Source organism: Ramularia collo-cygni, assembly GCF_900074925.1.
Source record: "Ramularia collo-cygni strain URUG2 genome assembly, contig: RCC_scaffold01, whole genome shotgun sequence".
NCBI lineage: Eukaryota > Fungi > Ascomycota > Dothideomycetes > Mycosphaerellales > Mycosphaerellaceae > Ramularia > Ramularia collo-cygni.
The window spans coordinates 1,086,239-1,101,724 of record NW_019716255.1 but is presented as its reverse complement, the minus strand read 5'-3'; the positions used below and the strand labels follow the sequence as shown (position 1 = coordinate 1,101,724).

General features: G+C 50.8%; 4 protein-coding genes; 3 read left to right on the top strand and 1 right to left on the bottom strand.

The window, feature by feature from the left end:
* Window positions 1-3,404: 3,404 nt before the first annotated feature.
* RCC_00433 (uncharacterized protein) lies at window positions 3,405-4,601 on the top strand (the record flags this gene model as incomplete). XM_023765585.1 has 2 exons in its annotated part: window positions 3,405-3,793; window positions 3,845-4,601. The coding sequence occupies 2 exons, from the start codon at window positions 3,405-3,407 to the stop codon at window positions 4,599-4,601; spliced, it is 1,146 nt and encodes a 381-aa protein (XP_023621353.1).
* A 298-nt stretch (window positions 4,602-4,899) lies between these two features.
* On the bottom strand, window positions 4,900-5,805 carry RCC_00432 (related to IST1 Putative translation initiation factor, has a role in resistance to high concentrations of sodium; the record flags this gene model as incomplete). Its single annotated transcript, XM_023765584.1, has 1 exon — window positions 4,900-5,805. One exon carries the CDS (start codon window positions 5,803-5,805, stop codon window positions 4,900-4,902), a length of 906 nt encoding a protein of 301 aa, XP_023621352.1.
* An 836-nt stretch (window positions 5,806-6,641) lies between these two features.
* Window positions 6,642-9,842, top strand: RCC_00431 (probable alpha-glucosidase precursor; the record flags this gene model as incomplete). XM_023765583.1 has 4 exons in its annotated part: window positions 6,642-6,838; window positions 6,888-7,041; window positions 7,094-8,887; window positions 8,940-9,842. The coding sequence occupies 4 exons, from the start codon at window positions 6,642-6,644 to the stop codon at window positions 9,840-9,842; spliced, it is 3,048 nt and encodes a 1,015-aa protein (XP_023621351.1).
* A 619-nt stretch (window positions 9,843-10,461) lies between these two features.
* Window positions 10,462-11,541, top strand: RCC_00430 (uncharacterized protein; the record flags this gene model as incomplete). The annotated part of the gene is made up of 1 exon (XM_023765582.1): window positions 10,462-11,541. One exon carries the CDS (start codon window positions 10,462-10,464, stop codon window positions 11,539-11,541), a length of 1,080 nt encoding a protein of 359 aa, XP_023621350.1.
* Between the last annotated feature and the right edge of the window lie 3,945 nt (window positions 11,542-15,486).

The window sequence follows — 15,486 nt, the reverse complement described above, 5'->3', positions numbered from 1 at the left end:
TATATATATTTCGTGGCGATCTGTAGTTTTTTGCAAGCTTTCTCTGCATTGCATTCACCAAGATTCTTTTTGCGACTTTGTGAAAGCGGGTATTAGGCTGTGACCTCCATTGAACAATAGATCTACAATATGGAACATGAAAAGAAGGAGACGGTTGCTCACATTGAGCATTCTGCTGGAGACAGCGAGAGCTCAGATGATGGATATGCGAATGTAAAATGGGACGCAAAGTCCGTCACTGCACTACTCTCACTTTGCCTCCTTTGGGTTGGTGAGTCCTCTTCTCATCCGTTGACTGCCTTCCATCCAGACCAAGTCACTGAATAGCAATCAGGTTCACAACTCCCTCTCTACTTCCTCGGCGGAACTCTCAGCTATGTTGCAGCAGACATCGGCGGCCGAGCAGCGACGGCGACATCATGGATGCCCGTCTGCAATACTCTGGCTCTCGCGAGTGTTGCCCCTTTCTCGGGGTACCTGGGAGACATTTTCGGGCGACGGAACATCACACTCATCGGAGCCGGTGCGATCATTATTGGATGTGTTATCACTGCGACGTCGCACACTTTCGGCCAAGTTATCGTGGGTATGGTGCTGGCTGGAGCCGGAGCTGGAATCGGAGAGTTGACTGCTTTATCTGGAGTTGGAGAGCTGGTGCCTGTCAAGAAGAGAGGACTATATGTGGCTTTGGTGGTCGCTTGTTTGGCTCCGACTACACCGTATGTGTTGTATTCGCAGCTGTTTTCTAGTCGAACGGATCCGGATGCATATCAGGGATGGCGGTGGGGACAGTGGATATCCTTGTGAGTTGCACAATGGCATCACGGATGGTTTCGATGCTGATCTTCCACTCACAGGATCTACAATGGGGTGGCTTTTATTGGGATCTTGTTGACATACTTCCCTGAGAGACACAGCACAGTCGCTCGTCGTCCAGTCCGCGAGACTCTGGCCGAGATCGATTACATTGGAGCGCTCTTGTCAATCAGTGGCGTTACGCTCTTGTGAGTCGCCGCAAAATTCTTTACTCGTTTTTGAACTGACTCGTTGCCAGCTTGGTTGCACTCCAGAGTGGCGGTCTCACAGACCCTTGGGACAGTGCCTTCGTGCTCGCAACGCTGATCATCGGTCTCATATTGATCGTCGCATTTGTACTTTGGGAATGGAAAGGCGCTGCGAAGCCCATGGTCCCCAAAGCTCTGTTCGCTGGACAGAGAATCGTGGCAATCGCATTTGCCATCAACTTCGTCGCCGGCATGAACTTCTACTCTTTGATCAATTGTCAGTATTTCTTGACAGTTTTGTAGTGACCTCAGCTGATTTCATGACAGTCTTTCCCCTGACTTTCGTCACCATGTACGATCCTACGCCAATTCGTGTAGGAATCAAGGGTATTGGGTATGGTATCAGTGTCACTGCTGGAGCCACGATTGTCAATGCATTGATGACCATACTACCCAAGTACAACAGAGAGCTCTTGCTGGCATCTTGTATGGTTATGAGTAAGTATTCTTTCTGATTTTGCCCTCTAAGCAGTACGCTGACAAAATTGCCCTCTAGCTGCGTTCATTGGTGCCTTGGCAGCTTCAACACCAGATACCCCTGGCTTGAACGTCGCACTGGGTGTCATTGGAGGTTTCGGTGTTGGTGGTGTCCTCGTGCCCGCTCAGACCGTAGCTATGACGGCCTGTCCAGACGACCTCATCGGAACTGTGGTATCCCTGGCACTCGCGATCCGTGTTATTGGGGGGYGAGTCGATAATTCATGCTGCCATATCGTATGCTATACTGACCAAACCGTAGGAGCATTGGATACTCCATTTACTTCAACGTCTTCGAGAACAAGCTCATGAGCAGGCTACCGGCCAGTGTAGCAGAGTACGCTGTACGAGCCGGCCTCCCGGTTGCTGACGCTACTGCGTTTGTCGGAGCATTCCTTACAGATCCCGCAAGTGCTGCTGAAGTTCCTGGAGTTACACCCGCTGTAATTGCAGCGGCTGTCAGAGGATCTCGCGAGGGCTACAGATATGGTTTCCACTACGTCTGGTTAACCTCGATCGCTTTTGGTTGTGTGTCGATCATTCTTTGTCTGGTGCTGCCTAGCAACTACAGGTTCTTGACGAACAGGGTCGCGGCGCATATCAAACATTGATGATAGTAACGATGTCCATAGTCTTGCCAATGATGTTGACGATTTCAACGTTCGGAGCTCTTTCGTGATTCGATCTCTTTACCATTGCGTATCATCTCTTGACGACAGCAATAGATTTCTATCAAAGTTGTCCGGCGAAGTGCAGGCATCAGCTAGGGTGACCTACTCTCGATCGCAGATTGTCAGTCTTCTGCACATGAATGGTAGCCTCRACCCGTGCCCCTAGATCAGTCTTAGCCCACGGAGTGTGTTTCCCAGAAATCTGGAAGAACAAGCGAGTTGGAAAGGGGTTCCAAACTCTTACTGCTCGTCTTGTTCGCCAAAATATTGAAGTCTAGCTGAGATGTGAGTGTTTCACGAGGCCCGCTTATCAAAATTGCGAATCGATCTTCTGTTTTCTTGATCGAGAGGTCCGTTGAGAGTGTCCCCACACTTGCTAGTGAGCTTGACTGGAGTCGAAAGCTTTCCCATTATCAAGCTGTCAATATCTGTTGTAGGTCGAGATACCGCTCCATGAGCGTCTGAGCCCTATCGCGTGACAATTTGTGGGATTGAGGGATTCCGAGAAATCTCTCAACACTGCTTTGCGACCCTGTCTCGATGATGAGTGAGAGGCCTATCCATGCATGCGAGAGCAATTTGAGGCTCTGCTGATGTACTTTGAAATGGACAACTTCCCGTTCATGTTGATTGATTGTGTTTCGAGAAGGCTTATGGCTTGGCTGAAGGGAGTAGAACTCCAGAGCGGAATCCATTTCAAGGCATTCGTGGTGCACTGTCAAAACACTGAAGATAGCAGTGTCGGACGTGAGGTCTCCGAGGCGGATACTGTTCCCTTCTTTCTTGGTAGCCACGCACCGGTCCGATCAAGTATACCCGGCTGGTATGGACTCGAGGATGACTCTCCAGGGTCAATCAAGAGAAAGACAACCAGGAGTCGGGCAAAGTGGATGGTAGTGGCCACGGAGAGTCTACGTGGGTCGCTGATGTACTAGTGATGCGAGGAGATATAGTGGTGAAGGGAAATCGCAGAGCGAAACAGTCGTCCGACGTAGATGAGGTCTCTGACTCGAGTGGCGTCGAATCTTATATTCAGTCCCAGTTCTCCAGATTGTCACAACTTCCATGAAGTGAAGTGAAGTGAACTTGTCCCGCTCACGGCTCACAAGCCGAAACCGAAGAGGGTCTCGTCCTCTTCACTTGCTCCTTCCACAACCTACCTAACATATTGCAACAACACCACGGCAAAAACATGTTCGAGGCTGCTCGCAAGATGTTCCTCTTGAGTGCTCACAGAGCCAGGATGCGCGCATCTGCCATCGTCGACGGCACAGCCTCTTCGTCAGCTTCAGGCGACACGATGGCGTCTGCACCACTTCCACCGGAACTTCCTGCCTCGAGTGAAGTCAAGCGCACAAGGAAGGCGCTTCCAGAGCAATCGAAGCATCGCGAGGCGCAGTCAACTTCAGAAAAATATGAGCTCGAGTCCATCACGGGYATCTCAGTCGCAGGTGTCAGCGACCAGCTAGACCCTGTCATACAACAGCACATCCTCGTCAACTTTCCATGGATCAAATCAGATGCCATCGCTGAGATTGCCGGACAGTGTGGCATTGTACTCAAGCGCACCATCGCTGAGCAGTGAGTTCATCTACTACAACGAGTCAATTCATGCTGATGTGATTGATCTAGGTATCCCGTTKTGGAAGCCACCAAATCGCGCATCAACTTCATGTCGCTCTCGCTCGAGCTTCGTGAGATGGTCTACGATCTTGTCCTGATCTGTGATGAGACCGATGTGCAAAACTTGGATCCCCGAAATCAGCCGATGTCCGCAAAATTCATGTTCAGCCTTTACAAGACGCCCGTCATCTGTCTGCAGCAATGCGAAGTTGACGTATATGATGGACATACCGACTACTTTGGCTGGCAAAGTGAGTGGTCTAAGCAGCCGGCCCTCACTCGCGTTTCGAGAGCCGTTCGTGCTGAAACGCTGCCGATATACTACAAGAAAAATGAGTTTGTTGCATTTTCATACGAGTTTCCGGGAGCGATGGGCCGCTTCCCTACTCTCAAGAGATTTCTAAGCAGCATTGGCCACCACAATGCGGGGCTCATCAAGCACCTGACATTGTTGTTCCCGGGTTTATGGTCAGGCGTCGACGGAGAAGCGGCAAGAAAGGATCTGGGTGGCGAGACCACAGGATTGGCACGAGCTGCAGTTCAGATGTTTAAGGCAGGCAACTTTTCAGACACGCCCCCAAATCCCCATGGATTCTGTGAGTTTGCATGGGGATATCAAGGAGCAGAGCTTGGAGCAGGAACCGATGAGTACGATGACCCCCAACCTGCATGGCCACCAGCGTGTGCTTGTGTCGGGTGCGAGGAGGCTTGTGGCGTGCGAACGTGGGATCGGTCTCGACATGCGGTCAAGGGCGTGTTTTCTTGAGTGACGTGCGGCATATCACGGGCCGGGACTCAGCAAATCGTGGAACATGCGACACGAACCTATCAAAGTCCGGGCCTGCGAGCGTCCGTACAAACGAGCACCGAAAATTTTCGAGTCAGGAAGACTAGATCTGTCAAGGTGAGAGTTTTCTGATGAAATAGCCCTTTACAAGGTCTCTCAGCGGCCTGGCGGGAATCCACATGGTGACAAGTCCGAGGAAGACCGAAGAAAGCTTCTCAGATGTACTTAGAGTGCTTGCTAGAATGCCAATACTGTTATTTGACACTTTCGAGTGATTCTATCGCTTCAGCTGAGCAAAACGCTTCTGTAGCTCGTCCACATCGGGGATTTTGCCGCCAGGTCCACTTTCACTCTTGGGTTTCGTAGCATCCATCATCTTCTTTGAAGGCTTCAGAGCCGGCGCTCCAGGCAGATTGACCTTTGGCCGTACATTGTCCGTACTAGGCGAAGGAGGCATGACTGACACCGGACTCCTCGGACCCAGATCTCGCGGAGGTGTAGCTTTGCTCAACTCCTCCGTCTCGATCGCCGCCTCCAAAGCCTTCACTTTCTGCCCATTGGATGGTCCATCATCATCATCATCATCATCATCCTGATCGTCCTCTCCCCGTTCCGCTGCAGCAGCTTCCGCTTCCCTCCGTGCTTTTGTCCCAGGAGGATAGTCGACTCCATAAGCATCTGCTATCGTCGAGAGATATGCCTCCACCAATTCCGTACTAGGCGGCTCCACCCTCAACTTCTTCAACACGCGCTCCGGGACCTTTCCATCCGCATTCTCCAGCGTCCGTAATGTGTACTCCTTCCCATACTTCTCCGCAAGCAACTGCCGTACCGTACTCATCTCTTTCACCCCATCAATCTTCGGTGCCGCATATATGATACTCTGTACCGCCTCCTCCAGACCGGGATCCACTTCTTTCGCTTCTAGGAGCCCCGCGCGAGCTGTGAGGAGTTCACAATATAGTTCGAGGATTTCTAGCAATTCCGAGTTCAGGTCTGAGCGGATGATGTTCTCTACGCGGATTCTGGCGCTTTCGATCTTGCCGACTTCGAGTAATTGGGCCATTTCGCGACGCTGGACTTTGGCGAGGGCGGCTTCTTTTTGTTGGACCATGCGGAGGCGTGCGATGGAGAGTTTGAGTTGGACTTTGAGCTTGTTTATGAGGGTGGAAGAGGGCGCCATGTTGACGAAGGGGTATCTTGAGAGGGTGTGTAGGGTGGTGATTTTGTTGTTCGATGTAGCTTGTGGCTAGGGTTGAGGTGAGGTGAGTGAATGGGTGTGATGGCGGGGAAATGTGGGGGCCTTGGATTGCATAATGTTGATGCCTTGTTCATAATTTCATCCTGGGATGAGAATTTGACATTTGTCCTCGTCTTCATCCCGTGCTTACTTACACCTTCAACTTCACCTCAGTCAGCGGGCGTATGGTACAATGGCGCACAGCATGATCTGTGGATGTATCTCTCTACAATGGGATGAAATCAAAGGCTGAAACCATCTCACCCTCCACACTTGTTCACGTGCATAAAATGTCGGGCCGACTCCACCCCCCTCTCACTTGTGATTGGTAGTTCAAGACAAGCTTCACGAAGCATTCGCCGGGGACGGGCTTCGACGGCTTGACCATGTGACAAACCGACGACACAATCGAACAGTTTCGCCGGGAAAGTCGCAGGAATTCCCAAATCTGTCGTTTAGTGGAAGCCACATGAGACGGGCACCCGTTCTTCGGTGGCATTTCCGGAAGTTCTGACCAATCAATGCTCATACATCTCTGATCTACCTCCTGCCCTCCACACTCTCTTCACGCGACACGCAGGCATACAAGCATCGATGAGGAGAAATCGCGGGGCAGTGATATAACACTCGACATACGGATCCAACGGCATCCGTTTGATTTCTCCGGCGGCGACGAAGAAGCACGCCCGCACGGTTGCACAAGTAGAAAAAGCAGGTGGGTTTTCCCCGTGTGAATGATGTTGGCTTTCCTTCAAACTTTACCTTCTGAATCCATCAACATGGTGAGGAACAAGATGGTGCACTTCACATGGACGCAGGCTCTGCTTGCTGTCGCCTCAATCGCTCATGCGCAGGACTCTTCTTCAATGCCGACGGCTTATGGCCTGGCTTCGTCGGCCGCGACTTCGACGACAACTAGCATCGCTTCTGCTACCGTGTCTGGACAGACGAGCATGCAGTCCGTTGCGTTTACGATGTGAGTACCTCACTCTGGGAGATTCAATGGCACTGACTTCATTCACCAGGCCAGCTTCCTCTGATGAGGGACCCAAGCTCCTGCCGAATGTCAAGGATCCCAACGCAAAGCAAGCTCAGTCTTTGTGCCCAGGATACACGGCCAGTGGAGTTGAGAGCACTGAACATGGATTCACTGCGACTCTGAACTTGGCGGGGGAGGCTGTAAGATTTAGGTCATTATTTCGAGTAGATAGGCCGGCACTGACCACTCCAGTGCAACATCTACGGCACAGACATCGAGACCCTAWCATTTGAGCTAGACGTTCAGACCTCCCACCGGATGCACATCAAGATCGAACCCACATACATCGACAACAGTAACCGCTCGCAGTACATCCTCGCAGACAATCTCATTCCGTCTCCACAGGATGGCTCTGAAGCGCAGACTCAAGATATCGATCTGCAATTTACCTGGACCAACGAGCCGACCTTTGCCTTCACCGTTCTGAGAAAGTCTACAGGCGATGTTCTCTTCGACACCACCGGCAGTGTGCTCGTCTATGAGAACCAGTTCATTGAATTTGTCTCTCAAATGCCCGAAAACTACAACATGTACGGCATGGGTGAGCAGATCCATGGCTTCCGACTAGGGAACAACTACACTGCGACATCTTTCGCTGCAGATGCCGGTGACCCGATTGGTCAGAATATTTACGGTGTTCATCCATTCTACCTCGACACGAGATACTTTGAGGTAGACAACAAGACAGGCAAGCACACCATGGTTTCTACAGACAACACATCCGCGGACGGCGAGTATGTTGGCTATAGTCATGGAGTCTTCTTGCGTAACGCACACGCAATAGAAGCGTTGATGCTTCCATCGAATCTGACTTGGAGAACCCTCGGGGGAAGCATTGACATGTATGTTTTCGATGGTCCCACTCCGGAGGCTGTAACCAAGCAATATCAGCTTGGCGCTATTGGCCTTCCCGCAATGCAGCAATATTGGACTTTCGGATTCCACAACTGTCGATGGGGATACAAGAACTGGTCTGAAGTTGAGGCCGTCGTCAACTCATACCGCGAGTTTGACATTCCTCTTGAGACCATCTGGACTGACATCGACTACATGTTCCAATATCGCGACTTTACCAACGACCCAAACACGTTCCCATACCCAGAAGGACAGGAATTGCTGGCGCGTTTGTCTGCAATGGGTCAACACTACATCCCCATTGTGGACTCTGCTATCTACATCCCAAATCCTATTAACGCCTCTGACAACTACTCAGTCTACACTGATGGCAACGACCGTGGCGTTTTTCTCAACAATCCCRATGGCAGTCAATACATCGGTGCTGTGTGGCCCGGCTACACCGTCTTTCCAGACTGGGAAGCCGAAGAGACTGTTGCGTGGTGGACCGACCATATGGTTGAGCATCACAATAACATCGCGTGGAGCGGTATCTGGATCGACATGAGCGAAGTGAGCTCGTTCTGTGTTGGCAGCTGTGGCACGGGAAATCTTTCACTCAACCCAGTTCACCCTCCTTTTTCATTGCCGGGCGAACCGGGTGCTGTGATTTACAACTACCCGGAAGGCTTCAACCTTACCAACGCAACCGAGGCCGCTGAGGCCATGTCTATGTCTGCCTCTCAGGCGTCCTCCATTGCATCTGCGACACCGATYGGAACTTCGACTACGTCCTACTTTACACCACCAGCCGTCACACAAGGTGTGAGGAACGTCAATCAGCCTCCGTATGTGATTAACCACGTGAATGGAGACCTCGCCGTGCATGCGGTAAGCCCCAACGCAACTCATCACAATGGTGTTGAGGAGTATGACGTCCACAATCTTTTCGGCCATCAGATTCTCAACGCCACATACCAAGCTCTTCTGGAGGTCTTCCCAAATAAGCGTCCGATGATCATCGGACGTAGCACGTTCGCTGGTAGCGGCAAATGGGCCGGGCACTGGGGCGGTGACAATACTTCGCTGTGGGCGTACATGTATTTCAGCATATCGCAGGCCTTGAGCTTCGCCCTATTCGGCATTCCCATGGTATGTCCGCCCTTGCCAAGTACTCTACGAAAGAGAGACTAACAATTGACAGTTCGGAGTGGACACCTGTGGGTTCAACGGCAACTCTGATGAGGAGTTATGCAATCGCTGGATGCAACTCTCGGCCTTCTTTCCCTTCTACCGCAACCACAATACTCTCTCCGCCAACTCCCAGGAGGCTTACGTTTGGGAGTCTGTTGCTGAAGCATCTAAGACAGCCATGGCTATCCGCTACTCACTTCTCCCATACATCTACACCCTCTTCTACAGCGCCCACACTACTGGTAGTACCGTTATGCGCGCACTATCTTGGGAGTTTCCCAACGAACCTAGCCTGGCTGCTATCGACAACCAGTTCCTTCTCGGTCCAGCTCTGCTGGTCACACCTGTTCTCGGACAAGGCATGACTAGCGTTCAGGGAGTCTTCCCGGGTGTCGCCCAAGGCCAAGTTTGGTATGACTGGTACACTCAGGAAGCCATGTCTGCTCAGCCAGGCGAGAATGTTACCATCGCTGCTCCTTTAGGACACATTCCTGTCTTCATTCGCGGCGGTCACATTCTTCCCAGGCAAGAGGCAAGATACACCACCAACGAGTGTCGAAACAGTTCTTGGAGTTTGCTTGCTGCTCTAGACGCGAGCGGCGCTGCTTCTGGTTCACTTTACGTCGACGACGGAGAGAGTGTTGTGCAAAACTCTACCCTGTTTGTTGATTTCACTGCCAGTAATGGAACTCTTTATGCTTCTTCTCGCGGCTTGTATGAGGACAAGRACAGTCTGGCTAATGTCACGATTATGGGCGTGCAGAGTGAGCCTGGTACGGTCACTCTTAATGGAAAGGCTCTGCAGAGCGGCGTGAACTACAATGGTACGAGCAAAGTTCTGGCTGTTACGGGTCTGCAGAACTCGACGAGCGGAGGTGCTTGGGCGAGCGATTGGACTTTGAGCTGGGCTTAAGCTCTGTCGGATGCTTCTGACGGAAGGACTTCAGATCATAATGAGGAATGAATTCGTGGTTTTTCAAGTTGCCGCGCGGGTAACACATTGTAAGTGCGGTTTCTCTCACCTGGCGCTCTCATTTCTCAGTCTACTATCCTGTCTCTTGAAGTTGTTTATACCAAAGAGAACCAGCTTGTCTTCTATGATCGTTCAAGCCAGTAAGACTGGGGTGAGACCCATCGAAGTGACAGTATGAATGAAGTTCATGACGCTCAGCATCGGCATCTACCGCACGTTCATTCACTTGCTCTAGGTAGCTGCTCGGCTTCTTCGATTACTAGCGACCTCGCTCTTCTTCCTTCCAACAACATCCACTTCATCGTCGAAGTTCACGTTCGACCGCACTCCATTATCTTCATCGAAGCTCACAGTCGAGCGCGCTACATCATCTCTCATCGAAGCTCACGGTCGACCGCGCTAAATCTTCTTCATCGCCCATCATCGCCTCCACCGTCGCCGCGGTCAGACGCGCGCAAAGCGCACCTCGAGCGCTTCACCAGAGGCCACAGCTTCCTCCTGAAACTTCACTCCACCGGCGCACATCAAAAGCAGTCCCGTCACACCAGCAAACGACGTCATGGTCAAGGTCAAGGTCAACCACTACCTCGACTACACAAAATGCACGGTGGACGAGCTGCAGAAGTTCATCAAGGACCGCACCGGCAAGGACACCACTTCGCGGAGTGTTCCTTACATGGCCGCTAAGCTGAGAKTTCTCGACAAAGATGCCACGTTCAGATTCCAGGACCTGCCGACCGAGATGAGACTCGCGGTGTACGCCGAGCTGATGCACCGCCCGGATCCATACGATACCAAGACCATCCACTCGCAGATTCTGGCAACGTCCAAGGAGATCAATCGTGAGGCTGAGCCAGAGCTCAATGTTAGGGGAAACCTGCTGATACGGATCGCGCCTCACCCTACTTATCGGAGAGCTCACTGCAGCATGGGAAGCCGCACATTCAAACTTTACAACGTCGGCGGAATCGATGCATGCAGTGCCATGTGGCCACTTTACGATCGCTGTGTTGGAGATATTCCCAGGATCCAGAACATGACCATCCACATCACCGAGGGACGTTTGGCGGGTGGCATGTACAGCAGGCCCGACCAAGACAGAATCGTCGGATTTCTCTATGCCCTGACCGCAGCAATTCGCACGAGCAAGGTGCGCACATTGAAACTTCGGATTGATCCAGGAGTCCAACAGCACTCGGAATCATGTCTTTGGCCACTTTACAGAATCCATTCCATAGTGGACTTCTCTATGGAGGGAGTCTCTCGCAGGACTGAGAAACGCATCTTCAAGGACCGGGCGGGCAGTGGCGCTGGGGCTGATCTTATCTCGAAGGGCAGAGCGTTGATGACAAGACTTGACGAGCTGGTGGARCTCTTTGCCACCCAGAATCCTCACATGTTGTCGAAGGTTGGGAAATTGCGGTCCAAGGTGACGAGGGCCACTAGATGGAGTTTGTATCTCCACGGCGATGAAACGCAGATGAAGACGCTTAACCTAGTGGAGCGTGATCTGGGAAAGAAGGGCATGAGAAAATCCATCCAGAAGGCTGAGGAAGCCTCGAAGGCGGGCGAGAAGAGTGACAAGGGCGAGAAGAGTGACGAGGGCGAGAATAGTGAAGAGGGCGAGGAAGCTAAGTAGAAATTACGATGGTCACGGCGGGCTCGGCAACGATCCACCGTCCCGGACAAGCCATGCATCATCAAGGGCGTTGAATGCAATTTGGAGGATAACTGGGATCGTATTGGAAGCGATCACTTCAGGGCACATTTGTAACGATGGTTTGAACCGACGAGACTCTCTTGGGACGGGGGCGCTGAATCTTCTTGGGAACTGCGTGGTGTTGTTATGAGGTTCTCGATTTTCTTCCTGTTTGCTTCTGGAACGCGGTGCGGAGCAGATGCTAGCAATATGGCGTATTCAGTTGTGTTATTCATTACATTTTCAATGTTTCCTTCTTGCAAATACCTACTTACGATCATTCTGGTTGATGACGTCTACAGCATGGAGGGAGAAAAATATGGAGAATTCTAAATTGTACATGTAATGTACAGCATGGCGATACTTCGAACCAGGACCATCCAACTAGATTCTTCTAGAGTACTCTACTCTAGAAGATCCCTTCTGGTGATACCGGCACTTAAGCTACTAGAGGCATAGAGACGAAAACGATGACTCCTTTCACAGATGAAACTCAACGGCTCTTTAATACTCTAAGCTACTTAATACCGCGTTCTGTTAGATCTCTTATCCGTCAAGGATTTCACGTTCTGGAGCCTCAGTTAGGGAAACTCTCGTATATAGTACTTGTAGTAGTACGAAGAGCTCGTAGGTGGATGAAACACTTGGCAACCTTCATACTACACGCTGTTAGTGGAGAAATTAGAGGAGCGAGTTATACTGTGAATGAAACATTTGAGAGATTGTGGGTAAAGTTCCCATTCAAAATTGAATTGGAAAGCAGAAATGAATTGACTTTCATATCTTCCATGCCTGGTTTCCACCGGATATCTTGTAGAAGGTAGAGATCGTTACAGGGCAGCGGTTCATTGCTCCCTATTTCCATCACCTGATACTCACTACGATCCTTCCATCCTAGCCATGACGATAATGCAGAGCTTTTGGTATGAGAACCCTCCAACTGATGGTCTTCTGTTCTGCAATTTTGATCCTGGGATGACGAGATGACCTTTGGTACAGAAATCAACCCGTTGGACATTCCGTATCCACTGCTCTGCCACCGCGAAAGGCCAATCGTGTGCCTTCAAGTATTGAACGTTTGTTCGAACTCCATAGCTCTTGCCCAGCTGCTCTTGATTTTCAACAGCTTGTTCTTCCGAGATGTTTAAGTTCCCAGAGTTGTGCTCGACTTAATGATATTGTCTTTGGAACTCTCAGTCCTCTAGCTCCTGTGACTCCCGTCAAGCCTTCGCATCCTATACAGTCCTCGCAATTGATGCAGTCTTTGCAGTCTTCACAGTGCTTGCAAGCAATTAACGCAGCCTTCGCAGAGCTTGCAGTCAGCGCAGATGTCGCATTTGTTGCAGTTGATGCAGTCGTCGCAGTCGTTGCAGTCGTCGCAGTTGTTGCAGTCGTTGCAGGCGTTGCAACCATGGCAATTCTTACAATAATACAGTCCTGTCGATCCATAGCAAAAGTCACACCCATTGCACTGAGTACAGGACTTGATGTCGCAGGCAACGCAGTTGACGCCGTCCCTGGTTCGTGTGCAAGTACAGATCCAGCGCGGACCTTGGCGTCTGGTTTCTGCAGCGATATGAGAGACTATGTCGCATTGAATGCAGCCGCTGATGGTGATGCCATTGTTGAAGAATTTCATGCGTAGAACTCCCGAGTTGAAGTTGCAGATCCAGCATTGTTTGCTATTGCAGAAGTAGGCATGATTGCTGACGCAGTTGGCGCATACGGGACCATCGAATCCGGCGGATCTGTTTGGCACGAGCCAGTTGATAGCTGCCGAGTGGAGTGAGGTGAGGTATCCTTGCGAAGATAGGTGCTGGACGAGGAGCAAAGCGCATACAGCGCATACAGCGGTGATGGCCATCTCGGTGAAGTCGAGGTTGGTCATGATGGATGGTGCAGTATCCTGGTGTTGATGTTGTTGGAGAAGATATCAATCGAGARTGATGTGGTCGTCACGGACCAAGGTGTGGCGGACGAAATGGATGTTTGTGTCTGGAAGGAATGGTGTTGAGGCTGACGTTGATGTTCAATGCGAAAAGCCTCCAACAAGCGGCGTTTTATGCACCGTGCTCTGTCGCGACTGTGTGAAGCGGAAGTTGACAGCACGTTTCCAAAAAATAGAGCTTTGCGCACATGAAAGAAAACGTATCAACCGAGGTGCATCCACTCCACGATGAAGATAACAATCAAAGCGATGATGGCATTCGTTGCAACACTGTTGATGTATTGATGACCGCCTACGTAGGATATTTTGATGTCCTGTCAGATGGCAGAAAGATGTTAGAGGGTGTTGCGGTTATCTTGAAATGAGCTTTGACCTGCCTCCTTCTTAGAAGCTCTTGTGTTCATTCCTTCCGGGCAAGTTGTGCCTTCCCTTAGTGTCGTAACTACCCTACCTACTGGGGGTTACCTACCCTCTATAAAGTATATGATATGTGGAGATCTTTTTAGAGCAGGCCAAGGAAGCCAAGCCAATTGATAAGCATGGAACAGGCGGCAATGCAAGGTTCTAAGAAGGAGGTAGGCTTTGACGGGACAGGCAAAGATTTCGCGATTGAACAGCGTAAAGCCGAGGCTGATACTGACGTCTGAGATGATAGCCTGTCATAACAGATGTTCTATGTTGGCGCTTGGAAAAGTTGTGATCCGTTGCTGATATAAAGTGAGAATGGTGATCGAACGCTTACCGAGTTCGGAATTTTGCACGTGAAAATCCCAAGAAAGCTTGAGCTCATGCCAAGCGATGAGTGAATTCACGAACTTTGCAGGCGACAGACCAGGGAATTATCACAGTCCCGCTATCGACCAACAGCGAGACGTGAGACACCTCACTAAATCGACATCGATGATTTTCTGGCGTTATACTTGACCCTGTAAAGACAAGTCGCCCGATTGCTTCCTGAGACATGATTCCCTAGCAGTTGTGCGGATCAGCAGAATCTCTTGCATTCATCGACCAACATATGGATCGATAGATCTATTCCCCTCACCGATTCCTCCCGCGAATCTTCACCGCATCGCCAGCTGTTAAACATCAATTATCCAGGACCTCCATCATCTTCGGGGATTGAACGTCAGTCATTCCATACAGTCTTCTTAGGCAACAGACTTCTTCGTTTGACTTCAGCATCGTGGTGTGCATCGTTACAGTCAAGCAAGGCGTACGACATGAAGTCGAGTCTCTCTCTTTCAGCCTAGGGTGGTTTGTGGTGGACCTTACAATCGCGCGCGGTGCTCCTCAGCACTTGTCGTCAACGTCTCAAATGAGTGACCTTACTTGAAATCGTGAAACAACCCTTTAGTCAAGTTGTGGTCCTGGTTTCTAACTCAAAACGCCCAAACAGGCGGTCCACAGCCTTGGGATCAGGAGCTACACACTCATCCGGCCTTCTTCAATCCTTGTTCTTAAGGTAAGCCGACAGCCCTGTATGCATTGTGTGACCTGCGATGCACAGAGATACCGTGTGATTATTAGCGAGTGACCAGTCTGAGCTCTCTTGTTCCTATCCGTCCAGCGCTACATTAAATGATGGTTTCWGGTTCTGTCTCGTGTGGAAAGCAAAAGCAAAAATTGCTAAACAGTTTGTTAGGCGCGATTAGTAGTCTGAGTGTATCGATACCAAAGAGCCATGGCATGATCTATGTACATCAACGGATCGAGTGATTGGCATCGCTTCGAGGGTGCATGTCGAGGTGATGTTGATGGAGGGCGTGACGTTGTCGAGGAAATGTGCATCGGCAATCGGGATGCGACTTCCTCCGAGCGCGTTTGCCGGCGCCGAAACGAGGCAGTTGCGTTGCACAAGCGGGCCGTGGCGTGGCGCCTGTGTTCCTGAGCCAGTTTCGCGGGCGGAGAGAGCTCAACTTGGAAGTGTTTTGCGC